Source organism: Lagopus leucura, unplaced genomic scaffold, assembly GCF_019238085.1.
Source record: "Lagopus leucura isolate 7727_CA_CO unplaced genomic scaffold, USGS_WTPT01 Super-Scaffold_100157, whole genome shotgun sequence".
Taxonomy (NCBI): Eukaryota; Metazoa; Chordata; class Aves; order Galliformes; family Phasianidae; genus Lagopus; species Lagopus leucura.
In genome coordinates this window covers 43,422,891-43,446,744 of record NW_024962334.1, presented here as the reverse complement: position 1 = coordinate 43,446,744, position 23,854 = coordinate 43,422,891, and the positions used below count along the sequence as shown (strand labels likewise).

Genomic DNA, 23,854 nt, shown 5'->3' with positions numbered 1-23,854 from the left:
TTTTTTGTTCCCCCTTTAAGATCCATGCTTGTGAAGAAGTGTACTTATAGAGGGTTAGTAAGCCATATTGGGTAGTTATTTGTATTTATTAAAGTTGCAATCACTGCTAAATTATTTACTCATCCCTCTTCTGTCTTGATATGCAGACTATGACTATATAATAGTGATCAAGCTTTTCACATTTTCTATGTTTCAAAATACGTTCTTGGCCAAAATTCAAATTACGCTGTTTTCAACAGCACAAGAAATTGATTAGCAAAGCCTTGGGCAGTTGTCCTTGTTGCAAAGTCAGAAGGAAATTTCAGGAAATATGTTGTCAAAGGACATTTCTTTGAAGTTTAATTCTACAAATACTTTCAAAAAGAAACTTCTTGAGCCTATTGTGTATGGCTTTTTTAATAGATGTCTGAAAATATTGCTTTATTTTTCTCCACTTACAAGGACTGTGTGCTGCCTTCTGTATGCTTGTGAGTATAAGTGTGCCATGTTTTTGTCTGGGATAGAGTTAGGTTTCTTTGTAGAGGCTTGTATGATTTCCTTTTGGATTTGTGATAGAAATAGTGGTGATGGGATACTGTAATTATTTTTACACATTTACTGCATCTACATGAATGCATGATATTTTAATATACATAATACATATGTTACTGTTTATTTCCATGGGAACTACAACAGCTGCCAAGAGTACAATAGCAGTGTTTAATAGAGCAAATTCTCAGCTGCAAAACACTCTATTTCAACATAGTCACCACCCAGTCCATATTGATCAGCTGATGGAGATGCTCTTCATTTTGTGTTGGGACAGCTGTTCATGGCTGACTGGAACCTGGCTTTTCTTTCACACTGCTGTTACCACTGCTGAAATGTACCACTCACCACCTCACTGTGCTGACATCCACTGTTTGGTCTCCATAAATGTTCAGCAAGCATTGATGAATGTCAGTGGGTGCCATTTTTTCCACATGGAGGAATTTGGTTCCACATCTTTGCTTCATAGGCACTTCCATGTCAGACACAATTGTGTCAGACCGCCCTTCTGCTGCCATCTGTCACCCAGCAACAAAATGTAATGGAATATTGTCAAGCGTGTTCAGACTTTACTGCCATACCATCAGCATCTGCCTGTGACATCATGGGCCAACATCGTAAAGTAGGAAGCATTACTTTCAGAGCAGCCCTGGTATGAGGAGGTTGCTCAGCAGATAGCTGTGGGGCTGCTGTGGGTGCATTGTGACCAGCCAGGCTGCTCAGCTCATTTTTCCATTGTTTCTATTTCTGGAACTTCAGTCTTTCAGCAGTATTCTGCCTAAGCCTTGTACTAATAGGGAGCTTGTTCCACCCTGACCACAGATTTCTTTTGAAAGATCATAGGGGAAGATGCCAGGCTTCTTTGTCTTTAAAACAAGACAAATTGTTGTCTTGTTCTTGTTTCCTTACACTAAAACAAGCTGCAGGCTGCAAATGAAACCACAGGGTAAAGTTCTGGGGAAGAACTGGGGAGCAAATGCACCCATGGAGAAACTGATTTCAAATTGTCATTCACCAAAATATGTAGGGGGCTGTACCCACATTGCTCAGTAATTCCACATAAGTAAATTGGGGATGAGCCATAGCATCCTATTAGAGTGGGCCGCAGCTGTACCATCTGGAACCTGGTGCCAGGAGAAAGCCACCAGGCATGGGCTTGAGTAGGTTTCTGTGGTAGTGTAATTTGTGTGTTGTGTAATGGTGATAAAAGTAGCAGAGAAAAGTAAACGAGAAGAAAAGTGATTTTCTGGAGTGACACGGTGAGACTTTAAATAGAGAATATTTAATTGGCTTTGTTATGAATAGCTGTCGTCAGAGTGCAGGAGAGGAATTAAAGTGGCCAACATTCTTCTTAAAGCTGTTCATTCTTCTTTTCCAATTTACCAGTCTGTTACTGTGTGCAAAGTCGTTGAGAGCAATTACATACAAGAAATCCTGGCTGATTAATTCACAGCAAATTGCTAAGTCTTCTGAACAACAACAATTAGGGCTTCAAGACTTTCATAGCTGATACAACAGACGCTATTACCTATTTTCAAGTTAAAGGAATGCATTTTTATAATGCTGAAAGCTGCAAAGAATTAATCATCATTATAATTAAAGAAGGTCCAACTGCATTTTTCTTAGAATAGTTTCTGTGATGAGCTTCGTATTTCCTTCCATCCTGCCTGTTGCCATGGGTGCCACGATGACTTACAAGTGATTGATGGTGTTGCTTTTTGGTTGGTCCTTTAGGCAGAGATTCATTGTAGTTCCTGAGCCAGAGGCAAGTATCCTGCTGAGGATTTAAGACACAACTGAATTTTGCTTCATTAAAGAGGGCTTTGCTTGGGTGGAGAATTTGGATGGGTTTTGGAAGAACAACTGAAGGATGAGAGAAGGCAGAGGAGCTGAGAGAGGTGACACCAAGGAGACCTCAGAAGACCTATCTCAAACCCTAGATTTTGTACTGAGTAAATGAAGGAACTAAAAAACAGTTATTTTTCAAATGCAGGATATTATTATAGCTGTTGTATTTTTTATTATTTGTCCAAATGTGGTTGTTATGTAGAATGAACAGACTTTGTGGTTGTCACTCCAATTACAGCCTCATCATTGCTTTAATTAAGCATGTAAAAATTAAAATAATATAATACTTGTTATTTCCAAAACACTAATAGGCATAAATATTAATGACTTCTCCAAACATCCTTTGAGTTAGGTGAGCACTATTATTATGATAAATATGCCTCCGAAAATTAGATACTGTCATAGTTATCAACAGTAATACTAATATTTTAGCTCTGAAAATGTATTACTTAATTGAAACGTTTACCAGTGCTAGAAATAGATCTGTTTACACTTGTTTTCTTTCTGTGGCAATAAATGTAATTCAAATTTATTTACCATTCCAACCCAACTTCATTTTCAGAAGCAGTGATAGTGTACAGTGTTTGTACTAGGTAAAGTGAGCAGTTAGAGTAGCTCCATAAAATCAAGACAGCTGTTTTAGCAGTTTATAACATTTTTGATAACTGTGTAAACTAGTAGAGTTTTCAGAGAGTTTTAATTAGAAAAGCTTATAATTTTCATTTTTATACTCTTTTTTTCATATACATGCAGCGTTGAATCTTTGTTGCTCATAAACCAAAAGGCTTCTTCTCAATTGCAAAGCTGCACAATATACTGGAGGTGCTGAACATTATCGAAGGCTGGTGGCTAAATCTAGTTTCCCAAGTCATTGGCATTTCCAAGCTTAATGCGCTGTAACTCTGTTTACTCGAGAGAATGTTTGCCATTAGTAGCATAAAATCTGTTGCTGCAGTTATAACATAAGAAGAAGGAAAAAAAATCAGTCCTAGAAATGTAAAACTTCTGTTAGTTAAAATGTTCTTCTATTGTTCAATCTGTGCATGTGTATTCTTGTGCACATCTTCAAGCAAAGTATCTTTTTTTGATTCACTGGAGGGCTGTGGTCAATAAGTTCTTAGTGAATTAGTGGAACTACTGGACTCATTGAACCTATTATGATTTGCTAAACCTTCAGTCCTTTCATAAAAATGATATCTTCAACTGATTCCTATAGAATAAATATTACTAATACCTTTCAGATATTATTTAATATTTCAATTAAATGCTCACAACTTCTGAAAGCATGCCATTTTTATGAGCATGCCAATGTGGAGTTTTCGCCAGGTGATTCTGGAGAGCCAGACCTGAAAGTGTAGAGTCCAACACCTGGGGAGGAATAACCACATACACCTGTACAGGTTAGGGGCTGACCTGCTGGAAAGGAGCTCTGTGAAGAAGGACCTGGGTGTCCTGGTGAGCGGCAGGCTGGCCATGAGCCAGCAGTGCGCCCTTGTGGCTAAGAAGGCCAATGGTATATTAGGGTACATCAAGCGATCCAGGCAGCAGATGGAGGAAGGTGATCCTTCCCCTCTACTCTGCCCTGGTGAGGCCACACCAGGAGCACTCTGGAATAGAGTCCAGTGGAGGGATGCAAAAATGGTTAAGGACCTGGAGCATCTCCGTTATCAGGAAAGGCTGAGAGACCTGGGGATGGGCAGAGGAAAGGCTGAGAGGGGATCTCATCACAGTAGAACAAGGGGCAGTGGGCAGAAACTGGAAAATAGGAAGTTCCATACTAACACAAGGAAGAAGCTATTTACTGTGAGAGTGACAGAATGCTGGAACAGGCTTTCCAGAGAGGTTGCAGAGTCTCCTCCAGAGATATCCAGGACCTCTCTGGAGACTTTCCTGTGCATGGAACCGCTTTAGCAGGGGTTGGACTGGGTGATCTCTAGACGTTTCTTCCAAACCCTCCAGCTCTGTAATTCTCTCCTGTTTTGAGTCACATTACTTCAGAAGCCAAGATCAGTACAGCAAATATCCTTGTCTAACAGTGCATTTTTTGTCCTGTTTGTAGTGACCATGATAAGAAGTGCTCCAGCTTCATTTACATAACAAAAGCTAAGAGTTGTGCGTCTAGAAGTGCTGTATTAACAAGAAAGTCTCAAGAACACAACTGAGGTTAATTTTCTGGGTGATGGTTTACTCTGGATTTGAAGCTGAAGCAGCAGCTGTTTGAGAAAATTTGGAAGCATTCATTTATGTTAAATGGAGAGTGTGTTGTCATTTCTTTTAATTATGAATCTGTTCTTCTTAAAATACCCTTTGTGAAAGACTCCTTATCTTTTCAAATCTCAAAACCACCATGAATAAATTCCCTAAACTGTCGTTTTCAGTGTGGGCTGAATAGCAACAGGATAGAGAAAAGAACATTTTCAAAGGCATTGGAGAAGGTTGACTGAAGATCATTTCTCCGTTTGCATTTACTTTTCTGCACTGTCAGACCTGGACGTGTGCAGCTCACCCAAAACACTGTGCTGCGCAATCACCTTGGATTAAATAAACCACAGCTGGAAATAAAACCTGAATAACTGGGACACTTTCCTGGGGATGCCTGTGTTCAGGTAGCAATATCTCTGTCAGACATACCGATGTATCAAGTTCTTCTGTTGTGTGTTGCTATCAGCAATTGGTTCAGCCTAATTAGTATTTTATTGTCTTCCATAGCAGAAAGGGACTGGGAGGTTTGCCACACAGCTCTGGAGGGATTTATGGATTTTTAGAACTATTGGAGAGTTGTGCAAACTGTCTGCTCAGGTGTCCTCATTTGTGTCTTTGACTGCTGAGCGATTGCAATCACAAATCTTTTGTTTGCTGCACACGCTTCAAAAATTATAAATTCTCACCATGGGAGGGTGGATACACATTGTAATTGAGTAAACATATCATCACGTGGTGAGATTATTTGTTCTTACTGCAGTGATTACTCTGCAACTTCTCTTATGTGGTGTGTGTGGAATAGAAACTTTTGGATGCAGGCAAAGAATGGTGGAATGCCAATTAGTGAGAGCTTTAATCCTGCATCTTCTTTCAGGAGAAACCACAGAGTAACCAACATTTCATGTTAGTAGTGGTCAGCACCAGTTTTCGACTAACACGGGAAGAAGAGTGGTCAAGCTTCTTTCTTATTAATTTTGGAGGAAACTTGTGGTTCATTTCAAATCCCTACAAAGCTCCAGCAGAAAATGTGTTCCTTTCTGTGGCCTAAATGGTTCTTTGCTCTTAAAAACAATCCTTCTGCTTTGACATGGTATATCCGAGAAAAGTTGAGAAAAGAAATACAGCTAAAATAAGGAGGTAGATAGGGGCTGGGCAGTCCTACGTGAATTGCAAGGACATTTTGGTAGTTGAGTTCCTTACACAGTAGGGACAAGAGGAATTAAGAACTTGTCATTGTAAAAAGAAAAATGAGTGGATGGAGGCCTCTTGTGGTTATTATCCAGGGAAAGAATGTTTTCACTTAAATGTAGGACTGGTTCTCTCTGCATCATCCTCAGGAGATACTGTAGGATCAGAATCATCTCAATTTTGAAGGTAGAAGGTGGGGTTTTGTGCTTCTCACGAGTAGCCACTATGGTTACTTGTGGTATATATGAAACGATCATCTTAATACATTCATAAAATATGATGTGGTGTCTTTGTCATAAATGACAGACAAACCTCCCAGTACAATCCCCAGCCCCCACATTCCAGTTTTTCTAATATATGCCCCCTGTTTAGCAGTGGTTTCAGTAAAATTGCACTAAATATTGGTTTCTTACTGAGTCTATTCTAGCTAGTGTTGTTTAATGGGATTATAACCACAAAATACTGACTGCAAGGAATGGAGAGCGTTAAAATCTCAGTATGGTGGCTTCAGCTGTTCCATGGATTGACAACTGGACACATCTTAGTAGTGTTGCCAGCTTTAATGATCCTGTGATTCTTTGATCATGCCATCGGAGCTTTAACTATTTCCTACTAGAAACAAAGGATTAAACTACTGCTTCTCTTCTAACAAACGCATGGAGTTAGGACTGACTTTTAAGCCTCGTGATTTATGATGGCAGACTTCAATACAAATTGCACAGATGTGACTGAGTACAAAATAATACCTCAAACTAAGTGTTGCTCATGTAGCAGAGGCCAACAAATTGTATCCTACATTTACTCAGACACAGATGCATGTCAGTGAACTGGAAAGCAAGTGCACTGTTCCAGGGAAGAACAGAAAAATATCAAAAATCTGAAATAATTATCCTGTCATGCAAGAGTACAGAGGCATGTTATGTGTCGCTATCAGCTATCAGCAGTCTTCCTCTCTAAATATTTTCTTTGGTAAATGAGATTTTCATCAAACAGATAAGGGAAAATTTTAAAAAATCAAGGCAAAACAACACAATAAAAAAACCAACCTTTTTCTGTGTTGGAACAATCTTACATTTTTCATTCTAGATGTCTAGTCTATTCTGAGTGTATAGATGATCTAACTTGAACAGACAGACTAGCAGAGAATAATGTTCTAACAAAATTCACAAAGCACCTTAAAAATAGCCTGAAATTTATTTTTGAATAAAACACAGATAACATAAGTGTACAAGGTCTCCTAGATAGTCAAACTCAGATAGACTGCAGATATATCACTGCCGTTTTCTTTCTTGTGCTTGTATTGGAAACCATCGGAGTGAAAGATAGGGGAGCCTTCCATGCTTTATCAGGAATGAAATAGATACAGCTACATAAAACTTACTGAAAAAATAGATCTTAATAAAGAGCTAGGTTCCCTGCAACATCAAGGAGCTTTAGAATTAGAGACGGGTGAGTTCCTATTTGTAGCATAATTTTGCTTCCTAAGTTTTAAGGGATGAATCCAACTTACACTGCATTGTGATAATTATAGATAGCTGTTTTAAAATGTTAAGGAAGAAGATAGGTTAGGAATAGGATACAAAATGGAAAAATGGCATTAGAATTCAAAAATCAGAAATAATTTAATTCTGATGTCTGTGCAAGGACATAGGAAGCAGTCCCGGCCTGCAGGAGTTTATGATCTATTTCTTCTGATTTCTGATCTCTCTTATTTATTTATTTTAGATCAATGAAAATATATTTAGTGCCCTCTTCTGGAAAACCAGATTTTGCTATGCATGGCACCCCAGTGAAGTCTCTATATTCAGAAATGCAAATCTCCTGATGGAGATGTTTTCCTTTTTAGCTGTTACATGCCTCAATCCAGCTTTGTGTTTATGCTGAACAAGTGCCTTTTATCTCTTTAACTGCCTGCAGAACTCCGTTTTATATCGGAGCCATGTTAAAACCAATCATTATAATTCCTCCTTGGGCAGCTAACGACCCAGATTTGGAACAGGGAATTTCTATGCGTTTTTCTTCTACTCTCGACATGAAAGAAAAAAATAAAGAATTAAAAAAAAAAAAAAAAAAAAAAAAAGATAAGAAAAGCATTTTCCTAGAAATGGAAGTGAATTCTAGGGCTTTTTAAGTCTTTAAGTTCAAGAATCCTCAGACTTTTGTGTGCAGGTGTGGAAAAGTACCGGTTGAGTGTTTGCTGTGAACAGATGCGCAGCGCACAAGGAACTGGAGATGCTCTGTACTTCTTTCTGCCTCTTCCCTCACTTTCTGAAGGGATACCCACCAACCCACCATTGCCACCATCCATTGACCCCTCTGAAGATGTCTGCAGATGCCAGGATGACACACAAAATACCCTGCTGCTAGAGGTCTCTTACGTGATACCAGTTTATTTTCCGTATCTCAGAAAATAGAAATGTTGCCTTTGGTGAATTAAACCTACGCATGCATCCAGATACAGCTCAGAGTCTTCTGATCTCATATGGAACTGGAAAACGAATCTTTTGCTTAAAAGAACGAGCTTTTTTGGACCAAAGTTCCTGGCATATATCTCAGTGCTTTTTGTTCTCCTTTCACAACCACTTCAGTGCTCATTCCCTTCTGCTCTCTAGCGACATTTGAAGGTCAAATCTTTCTTGTCTTGGATTCCTTTCTTTGAGTCTTCTAAGACTGTCCCGAGCTGATTAATGTCATGAAAGCTTTCAGAGAAAGTGCTAACTTTGTAGTATTCACCCTCACAATTGCTAGAGTAAGAAAGAAATTTTGATACGCTAGGAGAAAATTTTAATAAAAGAACATGGGATGCTTGATACCTAAATTGAATTATTGAAAAGTGAATAAATTAATTAGATATATTAAATACGCAGCCCATTTTCCTGGCTTGGTTTTCATGTAATTGCTACAAAGCTGCATAAATTGGATTGTAAACACCACAGAGAGAAGTTTTTTAGAGTCTCCCCACATTCAGCCTGCCCAACTCAAGAAATGTTTCATTTAAAGAAGACAGTATCTAATGTTTCCTTATAAGCATTGATTTACCATACTGTCCTTCGGCCCCCCAACTTGCACCTCCAAAGTCAATAAAGATGAGAGTCAGTGATGTAAATATAGATGTGAACAACACAAACTCTCCAGCTTCATTAGCTTCCCTGGGCTGCCTTTGGAAGTACTCTTCTGTAGGATGTAGGTCTGAAGGCTAGGATGTAGGCTTCTGAAGGGTGTAGGCTAAAATGAACACCAGAGGATGATTAGAGGAACCACACCCCAACCATGCTTTTGGAGCAGTTGTCTGGAAGAGGGTGTTGCTACATGAGGTTGTAGGTGCAAAAGCATATGACTAGAAAACTTAATGTCAAAGACAGCCCTCAAGGAAGACAGCTGTGAAAACAGCAGCTCCAAGCTGCCAAGAGCTTGAGGAAATGTTATAGGGAAGGATGACCACCTGTATGCTAGTTACAGTCTTTCTGAACCTGCACTGAGCTACTTTCAAAGACAAGGCAGCAAATTGAATAGACTCTAGGTCTAACCTAGTGCTGACCAGTATTATGACCAGTGATATTTCAAGAGGAGCACAGTTGCAGGTTTGTGGGGCACTGTACAGACTTGAAGGTTTTATGTTTCTTCAGTTTTGGAAAATTGTTTCCTTCTAAAAATTTTATGTGGTTGTAGGCTACTTTTGTACTCTTACACTTATTAGGTAATAATGCCAAGTTATTTGTTTTTCCCTTTATTCTTTTCCTTAGATGGAATTATTGTATAGTATGTCATAATCAATGTACTAACTTTGTTCTCAGTAATTTTATTCTCACTTCCAAGTTTCTGAACAGGACTTCAAAATAAGCAAGTGCAGTGTTTGGAGAACGTGCATCCAGTCTTTCACTAACATATTGTAAAGCAGGAGAAGGAACCATGTTGTGTGAATGTAGATAGAAGTTTTTAAAAAGATCAAAAACAAAATGAGTTCATTATTCACATAGTTCTTAAAAATTGATTGGAAATGCTCCCTGATATCCTGTTGCAGAGCAGCAATGAGTGCACAAGTGCTGGTGCAAAAAGCACTGTGGAGTGTTTTGTAGCTGCCATTTTGTTTACCAGCAGAAAATGGAGCAGTCATCCTTTAAGCCAGTGACTGCAAGAGGCTGCTTGTGCTGCTGGTGCCAGTAAAGCACTGTGAGGGACAGGTGGCTTGGGAGCAAAAGGAGGTTTTTGTAATTGCTTGGCAGGGCAGAGCTGTATTAGAGTGCAGCAGCAGTTGGCAGATTGGATTAACGTTCTCCTAGGGGCGAGATCTGGCACATGAGTTGTATGTTAATACCTGGAGCCTAAGTTGATTCTGGAGCTGTATTTGTAACAAAAAGAGCATTTACTTTATCTCTACCATGTCACAGAAGCATAAATACTAAAGCTGGCATCAAAATTCCCTTCTTGGCATCATCATCAGAATAAAGCTCTTATACATGTAATTCAGATGGATATCTTTTAATCAAGAATTATTATTATGAAATAACAGAGAGATAATCAGTTTGTAGAGTGTGAAGCAGCAGCATTAACCTACAGCACTGCAGTCCATCTATTTCTGAAGTGGATGCAGCCATCATACTTTATTTGTGATTATCTTGCACGCTGGAGATGATACTATTTGTGAAGCAGCAATTCTTTGGTTTAGCTGGTTCAGAGAGCTTTGGGCCAAGAGCTGGAAAATTAGCTAGTCCCAACACACACACCCCATGCATCTGTGGGAGAGATTTACGTGTTAACTGCACATGTTGCCTGCAGAACATAACACTGTTATAAATGGCTTGAGTTTGGGTGACAAATGCTTCTGAAAAACTAGACCCTGTGGCATGAATACGCTATCCCTTCCTGATGTCATTTTGATGTGAGATCACTTCTGCTCCAAGGAAGCCTCTCTGGCATGGGTGGCAGGAGTGCTGGCCATCCACAGTACTGCACGGCTGCAGAGCTGCTCCAATCATCCTGCACACAGCAAGGACAAACTTACAGCCTTAGGATCCTTCAGACTCATGTTGAAATGATTTAATCTGCAGCCTCAGAGAAAACTGAATGAATCATTGAAAGATTTTAAAAAATAGAGCCATGCAAACGTTTTTCCTGATGATCTCTCCTGTTCTTTCACTCTCCATCCCTTATGCAGACGATGTCATTCTCTTCTTCCAAAGCAACTGCTAAAATTTCTTTCTAGTTCTGGAGATACCTAATTGCTGCTTCTTGATTTTATATGTCATTGAGTAGCAGTGGAGCAGTGCCTTGTTCACAGTGATGTAGCAGAGATGAAACTTTGACTGCTTAGTTCTCCTTGAGACATGGGTTGCTAGGTGTGGGCAGCATCATTTTATACAAGCATAAATAAGCTGCTGCATTGAGATCCTCCCAACAGAAAGGATCTCCACTATAACGCCTGCATTCACCAGGTATAGATCTTGATGCTTTTAGTTTCTGTGGAAGAGAGACAATTATAGCAAAGGCAACCATCTGCCAAATGCTCTGTATGCCTATTGACCTTCCTAAATGCCCTTCCTTCCTAGACCTATTTCCCCTGTCTGTGCTCTTACCCAAGTTCCTCAGACCTCCCTGGTGTGGCACAATGCTGACAATGGGCACTTCCCACAGCTGTGACCACACAGCATGTGGGGCTGATCATCTGGATGGGGTGTTGGGAAGGGGTAAGAGCATTCTAAATCAGGTGTTGGGAACAGCTGTGGGTTGTTTGGCTGGCAGCTGAACTGATGCACAGGAAACACTTGAGGATACCATTTCATCATGGTATCCCTAATTTATTTGAGGCACAAAGTGAAATGGGCAGTGCTCCTTGGAAGACTGTATCAACAGGCTGGCACACAGCTTGTGAGTGCTAGAGGTATGTTGCTTGGGAAGGGATAAAGTATAAAGGGATAATACAGTCTAATACAATATAAGAGAGTTTGCTGTTTCAGACAAAACCAAAGTAGGTCAGTGTCACGATGAATTTGGAAGGTGAGAATGTTGAAAAGATCTCAAATTATATGGCTTTATTGAGTTGTTTGGTTCTGACAAATAATCAGGTCTAGGGTACAAAATACAGGTGTGGATTTATGATTTTTTTTCATGATAATGACACAAAAGGAATAGGTACTGTGGTTTTTCAGAGCCTAATTCAAAGTTGGTTATTGTGGAGTGCCTATTAACAGAGAGAATAATGATGACCAATCTGTCTCCACCAGGAGAAAAAAAGAAAAAGAAAAGGCTGTTACCTCCCTGCCCACAAGCTATGACTCAACAAGAGGGAGCCCTTTGTGCTCTGAATCACAAATACATAGGAGAATCAAGAAAAATGTAATTTCACCTGAATGTATTTCTGAAAGATTGTAACTTGAACAAATCATTGCTGAGAAGTTAGTGCTCAGCTGTAGGGCTTGGTTTTTCTTTTCAGCCATTTGGAGGGCAAGTCCAACCTATTAGGGGAAATGAAAGATTTCTTCTCAACAGAACAGATGGGTCCATCAGTTTTCAGGCTGCTCAGACCCAACAAAACCAGTGGCATCATGAAGGATTTTTATGAAGGCAAAGGGTGACTCACTAAGCGCAAATTCAATCTTTAATGTTAACTTCCATCAAAATTATAGAGAATTCTCAGAACAAGTAAGTGACATCCTTCAATTCTCCATAGAATGCCATGAAGAAATACAGCATAAATATTAAGGGACAAATGCCAAACCTGCTTTCACCTGTATAACTTGCATCACAGCATGAATTGCAGGTTTATAGGGTTCCAGAGCAGTTTAGAAAGGTGTAGTACATAGCTGTGTCACACAGTTGGGATTATTCAACTGGGCTGATTCCCATATGTGCATTTGGGGGATTTCCTGCTCATAGGACAAGTAGGAAAAAGTACTGCACAATCTACTTACAGCAAATGTCTTCTGAGAGATGTCTTGTAGGAAACTCTTCTAATGGATCTGGCGGTTCCCATTTCGCCAGCCACTTATGTCTTGCTGCAATTCATGAAAGGGAATAGATTGTAAGGACAATTTGGGTCAGTTAAGCGTCCTGAGGGGATCTATTACTTGGAGATATACTTTATTGTTACAGAATGAAAAGTGGTTCCTTTTACCCATATAACTACTGAGGGATTTATGATGAATTATGTTAAAATGTTTCCTTGCTGTGCTCACACTTCAGGCAACTGTTGTACAGTATCATTTCTGATGACTTGAGATAATTTTTAAGGGCGCTGTGATGACATTTTGGATGTAATATTTGATTTCAAAACACGAAGAAAACACAAATTACTAGAAATTTGATATCAATCCTTTGAACTGCATTATAATACGCTTTATATTTCTAGCCTGCTCTGTGACTGTTCCCTTTAAAAATCTTAATTATACACTTTGTGAGTTTTCTAGGTAATAATTTGAGCTAAGCAGTAGTAGGACATGAAAAACCAGTTGGCTTTATGGATGAAAAAGGATGGAAAACATGTTTTGTTTCTGTATTTATCATGTAACTAATAATCATGAGATCAGGACAACCGGTCCCTCTGAGCTTTACCTCTGGTCAGCAAACTCTTCAATATGCTGAGAGAGGAGACCCTAAATTAATTGTTTTGATAGAGCAATGTGTTGTAAGATGGAATAGTTGGGCTGACATGGGGAACTTTCATCTGAGTCTCCCCTTCTTTGCCTCTAACCATCTTTGTGAGCAGGCCTTTTCATGCCTGCACGTGTCTCCTGTTTGCACTGATTCAGCACCTTGTCATGCAGACATAAAGAAAAGCCTTTCAATGAATGCAGATTGCTGCTGCTAGCAGAGCATCAGCCCACAGTGTATGACAGAAACCAGCACAGAAGATGGAAGTGTAAACTAAACTCTTCCTCTTTTTCTGATGCTGGTGGAATGTCCTCATCAGACAGCATATCCTTTTCGTATGATGGAAATAGATTTCACAGTTTACTTCTTTAAATATATATATATATATATATATATGTATGTATATGTATATATATATATATATATTTATAATAATCCCAAATTTCCACCTAAAAACTTTCCCAAATGCTTTATAGTTGCACAGGCTGTGCCAGGTTGGAAATGGTGATGAAAATGCCAAACTTTATAAAGAAGTTAATGAAGGTAAAGACCCTGTGTCTAGGCTGTGCCATGTGACAAAGCAGGTGAGATGTGAGGGGTAACAGAGCCTTCTCTGTCTTTTTGGGCTTATTTCAAGTGCTGCTGCAGTCATTTCGGGACATGAGCAAGAGCTATTAATTACAATTTAAATGAACAGTCACAGTGAATGGAAGAGTCTAAATCCATTGTATTAAATAATTTCTACTTTCTGTTAAATAAGCTCTGCTGGGCTAGAATCTGTATCCTTGGAGAACATACAGGGGATTTCAAGGAGCCATTACCATCCACATCATACTTTGCTGTGATGTACAACAGAAATTACGTCTTCCAGTTTGTTTCTGTGGCTTGCAGGACCCACAGTTTATGTGTTGTTTTGGAATTTGGTGGTGAGGAAAAAAAAGAGGACTCCACTCTGCTGCTGTACGTGCTGCAACATTTGCATTCCCACTGTCTTATGGTCAGGTCCAGGTTTCTTTTGCTGATTGTATAAGAAGGAAGTCAGTGGCTTCACAACAAAAAATGTTTTCATATATAATCAGTCCTGCACTTTTCTGTATTTGAGAGAGGAAAACAGAGCCATCTCTTAGACCCCTTGTGATTTCAGTAAAAACATGCACATGTTGCAGCAGGTAATGTAGACTTGAAAGTAGGCAAGATGTGTGCTGTGACCTGGGCTGAGACACCCAGTGGGAGAGTGCTTCTGGCACTGCAGTTTTAGTATAATGACTTCTCTACAGTACTCACTGATCACTGCTGGCATAGAACTTTTTGTGACCCAGTTTTATAATACCTAGAGCCCTTTAGAGCAATCTCAAACCTATTCTGACTTATGCTGGCGGAACAACTTGGCACAGAGCAAAACACTGCCAGAAACTCTGCTGCCTTTGAATGTGCCCCTCTACTGAGAGGAGCTGTGTGCTTCTGGGACGCAGCCAAAATTAGGGCTAAGATAGTCAAATCAGTGCAGTGAACTCGTACCTCACCCCTTGATAGACAGGAAGAATGCAAAGAGTTAACACTGCTATTTTTGTTGGTTAAACCTCAAAACCAGACAAGTTATATGAAATAAATAAGAACTTTCAAGAGCTACCCAGTCACTGAGACTTTGGTTTTCAGAGGGATGCTGATCCTACGCTTTTCCCTAGCGTGGGATTCTCTTACTGATAAATGAATAATTGAACTTAGCAGATATTTTAGTTGAGATATTAAGCAGATATAGTCATCATCTGAAAAAAAGTTAAAATAATTCCATTAGGTTTGTGTATCTTAAGAGGAAAGCATCTATTTCAGTTTTTAGAAGGACATCCAAGACATGGAGTTCCTCCTGGTTCTAAGTAATAAATCTTTTACCTTGATCTGCATTAATGGCTCTGAGACATCTTTAAGCCCTCCAGCATGGCTGTGGGGACTCTATACCACAAGTGAGAACATCAGCAAATGGCCTTCTCACAAATTCCCTGGCTGTTTCTTTTCCCTCTGGCCTGCCACATTTCTCCATTTTGTCCTGAAGCTTTCTGTTCATACTTATTTTGGAAGCTGACTTCTGGTTCTCTTTGCCTAGCCCACTTTTTATATGTTTATACTGTTTTCTTCATCCTACTGCCAGGATACTTGAAGACAAAAGTTACTCAGTATTTATTGGCAACGTACTGTTGCACATCAGGAAAGCAATGAACACAAATGTATCTTGTCATACCTATAAAACTATTTTAAACTTGGCAAAAAAAAGTTGCAGATCATACCAGTATTTCATCATTTGACCCTTTATGGCTTTCATAGAGTCATTAGGGTTGGAAAAGACCACTAAAATCATCTAGTCCAATTGTTGACTCCTCACCACTGCACCCACTAAACCAATTCCCTCTAAATCATGTTTTCTAGTTCTACAGACAAATCTACTCCTCCAGTGCATTCTCTTTAAGGAATTGTAGTAGTTGTAGAATTTCACCAAGGCTGAAATGAAACCTAAGGCCACAGGCATCACTGAGGTCTCCATTTTCAGTAGTACAAGCTTCAGGAGCTGTTTGGCTTTGGTGTGATTAGCTGTAGATGAGATAATGGCAATTTATTTGATGCTATCTGCAACAGGTGAATCTGAAAAGGATGTGTACTAAAATCAATGCTATCTTGCAGTGAATTCATCTGTGCTCCTAGATCTTCCCTGATACCAGCGCGTCAGAGACTGACCTTGTTAGGGGTGACTTTATGTATCAGCACGCCTAAAAAAAGGATTTGATTTTGGGATGAAACTTGATCCTTGTAAGGAAATGAATGAATTGCTGAGAAGGAGTCACATCACTCTGGTGTCAGTCTCTGTTGCCACTTCTACAGTCTGTGGTAGATTTTTATGTATCATTTTATTTTCCAGGAGGGGTTATGCAGTAATGTAAAGATTTAAATCATAACAGAGAAGTTGGCTTTAATATCTACAGAATGATATACCAGGTGTTTCTCTGCCTCTCTGTTAAGCTCCCCAGAAATAGATACCACTGTGCATGAGAGTTATAGAAGTCCTGCACACTTGCCTGCGATGCAGTGTGCCTGGGGTGATCACTGCTGAGGCTTGCAGCACCATCCAGGACATCTCATGGTTTCTTAGCATAAATAAAATAAATAAATAAAATTAAATAAATAAAATTGTCTTCACTAGAGAAAAATATTGTACTAATTCTTAAAGCACCGGCCTTGACTCTGGTGTCATTATTTGCCACTTATGAAATAAGTAATAAACTCTCCCTACTGAGATGGCGCCATACAAATTGATGAGCTCCTCCCCAAAGCCTGGAGAGTGTAAATTGATATGAAGATGCAGCTTAGCATCTTAGCAGGCCAAACAAACGTGAGGTCAGTTCTGTGTCCAAAGTCAATAAGCTTTCATTTGCTGGCTGACTGCGGTCCTACAACCTGCTCAGAGATCACCCACTGTCACTCCCAGTTTTATTAACGCAGGACTAAAGAAGCGAAACACGCATTATGTCCCTGTTGTGTTTAGTTATAATGAGAGATTGTCTCCAGCTGACCAAGGTGTCCTCATTAATGACTGTTCTATATTTAGCCTGCACGGAGAGCATGTGCCCCCAGTTCAATCAGAGACCCGGTAGTCATGGTAACGACACTGAGCATCTGGATGTACACCATTTGCCAAACTGTAATGAAGTGCAAGACAGAAAGAACACACAGCAGTATTAGGTGAATGAACGCATTGTTCTTTTCTACTGCAGGCGCTGAATAACTGCTCCCCAGCCATGAATGATGGGTTTCCTGTATTTATTTATTTATTTGTCTATTTTCAGGAAAAGAGCCCCATTAATAGAGTTGACAATTACTAATCTGTTGGTTTTTTTTTTTTCTCTTCTATTTCTTGATTTCATTTTGTAGATGTATCGGCATTCGTATGCGGCACATTATGTCCTCAGCAAAATTCCTCACGGGTAAGCAATTATTCAATGTTTTCATATTAAAATTCATCCATTAAGAATTCTGCAAAATAATGTGTATCATGCCCAGTGGTTTCCCTATGACAGCCCTTTGCAGAGGTTTGGCATTCAGCTGCAGCAGCTGTGGTGCTGTGTGTTGTACAAAAGATGACATAGTCTGGAAGCAGAAGTACTCATCCTCCCTGGAACATCAGACTGCATGAATTTCATATTCTGGTTGTCAAGGTTTTGGCCAGAACATAGATGTGTTGGCATCTGACTGGGAGCCAGGGTGGCCACTCACCAGAGCACTGTTGGAGGATCTATCCAAGGATGTCACTTCCTTAAATTTAGCCACAACTGAGGCATCACCCTTCAGTTTACATCTCTCAGCAGATTCCCTGTACACAAATTTTCTCACTAGTATCGCAGCAGAGAGCAAATAGAGCCACTATGTGTTCACAGGATCCCACTGCACTCAAAGTTACACCAAAGTCATAAGCCTTTGGGTTTTTTGGTATATCTTTTCAGAGAGTGTGAAGACAAACAGTAGGCTTTACAAAGCATTTCTGAATTTCTACTGAGTGTTCACACTATCCCATCATCCAGATAAGGAATTAAGATGTCAAACAGGACCGGACCAAACAGTGATCCCTGGGGTGCTCCACGCATTTCTGGCCTCTAACTAGACATTGTGCCACTGACCATTATTCTGGGCTGGGCAGTTTAGCCAGTTTTTGATCCACCTCACTGTCTGCTCATCCAGCCCACACTTCAACATCTTCTCACTATGGGTTTTATGGGGTACAGTGTCAAAGGCCTTACTGAAGTCAAGGAAGATAATACTCACAGCTCCCTTCTCATCCACCAGGCTGATCGTTTTGTTATACAAGCTGATCAAGTTGGTTGAGTATGACTAACATAGGTATCAGCTAGCTTGAGGAGATCCTTCTTCATCATTGATCAGAGGCAGTTTTTAAAATCCCTCTTAATCATCTCTATTTCCATGGCATTGTAGATAACCCCCATCTCCCTGCAGCTTACCTCTTACTTGGCTAGAGTTTATCCCATAGTTCCTATCTGATTATCCCTTAAAATATACCTGTTTTGTTTGTGTGTTTTTTCTTGTCCTGATTATTTAAGAACTAACCCAAGTGGTTAGGAGTGGGATTCCATCATATCAACATGACACATATAGGCATATTATGATTCCTGGCATTTCAAAGTGATATTTCTGTAGCATCCATGGAAATGCATAAACTAAATTCCTCAAATCACTGTCAGTGAATACAGGGCTAAAAGCTGTGAATCTGATGCCAGATTGTGTGTTTTAAGTATTGCACTGGTGATAGCTGTGTGGGAATGATAAAAAGTAGCAATATAATCGTGCTGAAATATAATTTCAGTATTCACTTTGCTTATTCACTGGATTTTCATTTCTATACGTGATGGCTACACTGGTAGCAAATGCTTTGGATCCTTCTAATAGCTGACAAAACCTGTGAAGTTTTAAAAAGTGCACCAGTTCTATACACAGGGCGATCATAGAATCACCATGCAATTCAGGTTGGAAAGGACCTCATGAAGTCCAACATCCAGTTCAAAGCAGGTTGCTCAGAATTTCAACTGGTTGAGTTTTGGAAACCTGCAGGGATGTGGATTATAGAGCCTTGCATGAAGCAGTGTTGGAGCAGGCAGGAAGAGAGGTGGAAGGATTTCAGTGTTTTATGTTGCGAAAGGTGTGGTTTAGAAAGCAGTTTGGGCTGTAGATATGCATGCAGCCATTGCAAACATCACATAGTAACAATTGCATTAATCTTCTATGTGATTGTAGCACAGGATAGAATTGAGATGCATGGCTTACTAGCATTTGCATGAAACATGGGCTTTTATCACTCATCTGGACAAATCCTAGATATATTTTAGGATTCTACAAAAGAGAGAGGGCAGGTGTAATGAGTGGAGATGATGTAGCAGGTGATCAACTCCTACAAGGGAAGTAGAGCCTCTGTTGGATGAAGGCATGAAAATGTCTTCAGTGCATATTTCATATTTAATACAGAGACATTGTCTGATGGATGGGTGGGAGTGAAGAGCATTAGGTCAGGACCCAATGCACTGACAAAGCACAAAGTGCAGTTTAGTTTGATGCCTCAGGTTCTCCAGTGACAACAAAATTCATAATCCAGGCAAGCATCCTTGACCTCCTCTGGCTGATAACAGAAGGTGTATCTCTGCTGAGGCTAACTATTAAGGAGGTGAATTAATCTAATCTTAAACATCGCTTTTAAAATAACCTGAAATTAATCTGTAAGCCGAAGTTGCTTTATAAAGGGAAATTTCTAATTCATTCTTCCATGTTCTGCAGACTCTCCAGATTCAGGCTGTGTCTGAGTGTTCTGTAAGTGTGATGGCCGATCTGAGTACATCCTCATCTCATATGTGGATATAAAGGGTGTGGGACTGTAACATTTTCCTATAAGAGTTGCTGTGGAAGTGAAGAACTCCTCATATAAGGAGGAGTAGCACAGTTTAGCTCTCTACAGACAACTAGTATATGCCAGTGACATGTACACTGAGGATCTTACCTGAAAATGAAAAAAAGGCTGGGGTAGAAGAGGGAGCAAATAAACCTGCAAGGATTCTGTGTGGATTTGGTGAAGTACTGGCACAGGTTGCCTAGGGAAGTGCTGGAGTCATCATGCTTAGAGGTGTTCAGGAATCATGGAGATGTGGTGCTGAGGGACATTGGTTAGTGGGCATGGTGGGGATGAGTTGATGATTGAGCTTGATGATCTTGGAGGTCTTTTCCAACTTTATGATTCTGTGATTCTATTATATATGGTTGTTTGTTGTTGTTGTTGCTGTTGTTGTTAGTGTTGTTTTTTGTAATCCCAGCCTTCTCACAAATTCAGAGATTCAGTTAGAAACCCGTACAGCTTGTGCTTCTGGATTTGTTTGTTTGTTTATTGTGGCCTGAGGTTTTCATATTTCACAGGGAGAACAAGCCAAGATCTGCATTCCCATTTTATTTGCAGAGGACTCGGGGCACGGAGAGGAGTTAGGTTCATTTCTGCTTCCCTGCATGGCACCAGTTTTCCTTTTACTGCTCGCTCAAAAATGTGATGCTGGCCCCGGGTGCCATCTAGTGGAACAAGGCTCTTCTCTGTTTTCATTCTCCCTGGCACAGGCGAGATGTACCATCCCCTCTGTTTCTGTCTGGCTTAGATACCCGCTGATAACCGCTTACAGCTGTCTGCTTGATAAACCCTTTTGCAAAGCTCCTCTCATAACCCCAAACTTGTACTTGCTGCATTGTAATTGCTGTTGAGTTGTAATTTATAGTTACTGCCATTGCATCCCCACACTTAAATATGCAATAGGCAGCTCACGTGTGAGGTGCAGGGAAAGAGCAGAGATAAATAATAGAAACTATTTCATATTATTTCAAGTAACTTAGGAAAAAAATAAGTTACCTAATATGATGTAGGCACAAGCCAACAACATGCTTGTGAAATCCAGCAACCAAAAATTATTTTATGCTCCTGTGGGTTTTACATACAGTGGTCCTACAAAGTCCAATAGTAGTGGATGGTACTAGTCATTCACAACCTGTGCTGGACTAGGGAAGAGGCTTGGTTTGTTCAGAGTTTTCTTGTTTGGCTCATTGGACTGTTCCCCTAACCCTGCTTCAGGATTTCCCTTACCAGTATTAAGGTCACTTCCCACTACAACTTGATCTGGCACTGCAGGTTCTAGGCAAGAGCTAGCTTTGTATCCCTCAGGGTACCTCTGTATTTAACTTCTGGCTGCAGCCAAAAGTAATACAATTTAAAAAAAAAAAGGGGGGGGGGGGAGAGAGAAGAAAAAAAATGAAAAAAACACCTATGTTGTGTTTGCATTTCTCAACACAGAGACCAGCATAAAACTTGTGCGTTTCCTCAGACCTCCTAGCCCTCAGCTCATTCTGCGCTTAGCATTGCCCACTAAGCACAGCTGTGCTGAGTGGCAGGGATTAGAACTGACTTCTCAAATGAAGTCTCAGTACAATGTTAGCACATCCAGACAGTGCACACCAATGGGAGCCTGCATATCTGCTTATAGGGATCAAAGAGACGTTAGCAGTTATTCCCACTCCTCAGTGATTTTATACGTGGAGGAGGAAATTGTGAATAGCTACTTCTGCAAAGGATTAATTAGAATCATAAACTCCATTAAGGTTGGAAAAGACTACTAAGATCATCTAGTCCAACTATTAACCCATCACCACAATGATTTGCACTCCTTCCCAAATTTGTATCACATTATCAGAAGAATGTGATGAATACATCATAGGAGCAATTGTAGAGTTTGGTTCAGCTCTTCCTATGTACACTTTAAAGCACTGTAAATTATTGCACTGCTCCCCACACTGAATTTCCATTAACTTGAAGAGAAGTCCCATGAGTGCAGTAGGAAATGTGCACTGGAGATCACCCAAGCTGTAACAGGAGGAAGAACTCAGCCCATTTTCAAAGCAATGGCTGCAGATTTCTGCAGAGCTCTCACTAATGTTCCTGTCCAATCCTTTTATACAAGCTATAGCCAGGGAAGAAATTAAGGCCCATTAAAGAAAGTTTAATAAGAATTTATACAGTACTGTTAAGCATTTTGAAAGGCGGCCAAATTTTCCTCACACGTGCTCTTATTTTCCTATTTATAGGAAAAGATAGAAAACCGTTCAGAGAACTGGCCATGCCGGAGACAACTTCCAGTATGACCAAGTCTGTTTTGTTCTATAATGCCCCTTCCTTTTAGCATTCCAATATCATTGCACAACAAGAGTCTTCCTGTGCTTCTGTGTCTCCATCTGCGAAGCAGGGAGAGAAATATTGCTTACCCCACAGTGGTGATACGCAGTAATTACTGTAGAAGTGCTGCACGATTTCACTCTTTAACTTTTATAAATTTGTACTAGAGCCCATATTTTATTTTAAGATAAAAAAGCATGGTAATTAATGGAGTCTGTTTTCAGCTAATTAGATTTTACTGTATGAGGTGCATTCTTCCCCTAACAATGACATAGGGGATTGAAACTAGCTCTTATAAGAGATATGTGAAAACAAATAATACTACAAAATTTTTTAAAACAACTTAAAAACAAATGTCTTATGCAGTTTGTGAATAATCTGCTAATGTTGCATCTCCTCCTTACTCTCTGTTTTCCAATTACAGTCCATTGTTTGTATCATTTTTTGAAGAGCTTTCTATGGCAAATCCAGGAACCTTTGCTTCATTGTGTGGTGATTCTTGTGCCAGGCTATGAATAACAACATACTCATGATCAGATATGCTTATCCCATTGTTTTTGACAACAGAAGACTGGACAAGTTATACTGGTGTTTTGATTGTGGAGCCTGACCTTAAATCCGCTGGAGCAAATAGGAATCTTTGAATTTACTGGAATTTGGCTCAAGTCCTGATGGATCAGTTGGGTTCCTTGCTTTTTTAATCATATGAATTAGACACTGATGGACAGTCCTTGAACAGCAGTTAAATACATGTGCTTTTTGCTTGGAAATTCATTTTGTACCTTTTTAATAAGAAAGCTCCAGCATTTCATTAAGCAAAGCCTTTATTTGAACATCACTCACTTCCAAGTGGTGGCAGGTCGAGAGCAGCTCAGCGTTGAAGACTGTTGTAGCCTGTGCCAGTGGGAGGAAAATCACTTCAGCAGCTCAAAACCATATCATTTCCACTGGGAATTTGCCATTTGTTCGCCCATGTTGGTCACTGCTCAGCATTTTTAATTTGAAATGTTCCTCCTCTGTGTAGGCAAAGCAATTCTTTACCACATGCTTCTCTTTTCCAGAGTTAGTTGTGATGTGGGCGGACACCTTAGAAACCATACATAGCAATAATAAAAAGGAGCAGTCCCCTGATGGGAGGATTTGGTATTAAGAATAAGAGTAATGGCTGGAGAAACTGAAGGAAAAAGAAATAAAATCTTGAGTAATTAATAGTTAGGTGCACATGTTAGCAGTTTGGCAGGGAAAAGTCCAACTTCCTGATATTAGAGAAAAGGTCAACAGTTTATTGTTCATTGGAAAACCAAAAAAGAGGAATAAAGAAGAAGGATTTGAAACAAAGTCTGCCATAATATTTATCTGAGGCAGCATTCCCTGAAAATGGAAGTAGGATTCCTATTAAATTCTGTTCTTAAATAAATTGTGCAGGGTCACTCAATACAGAAACCAGGCTTCACTAGTGAGAAACTCAGCTGGATTTGGAAATGTTTGGAATGTGATAATATCATAATTTTAAGAACGTTGTTACCAACATCTAAGGGCCATTTCCATTCTTTGTGCGCTCGGGTAAGCCTAGAGATTTCGATGAGTGGTTTGCTGTCCTCCAGCATGGATTAGATTAGATTAGATTGGATTAGATCTTCACTGGAAATACAAGCCAATGCCTTAAGTTTATTTAATTCCCAGAGGAAGTTTGTGGCTCCCTTTATGGCATGTGATTGATTTTTAAAGTGATATTGTACTGTACAATATTTCACA

General features: G+C 39.7%; 1 protein-coding gene across 1 annotated transcript in view; it reads left to right on the top strand.

Annotated features, from left to right (window-relative positions):
* The window catches only part of DPP6 (dipeptidyl peptidase like 6), a 364,672-nt gene that overhangs the window by 239,778 nt on the left and 101,040 nt on the right, over nucleotides 1-23,854 (top strand). The window contains exon 6 of the mRNA XM_042888547.1: nucleotides 17,272-17,324. Coding sequence (XP_042744481.1) covers nucleotides 17,272-17,324 — 53 coding nt within the window. The remainder of the gene's footprint in view (nucleotides 1-17,271; nucleotides 17,325-23,854) is intronic.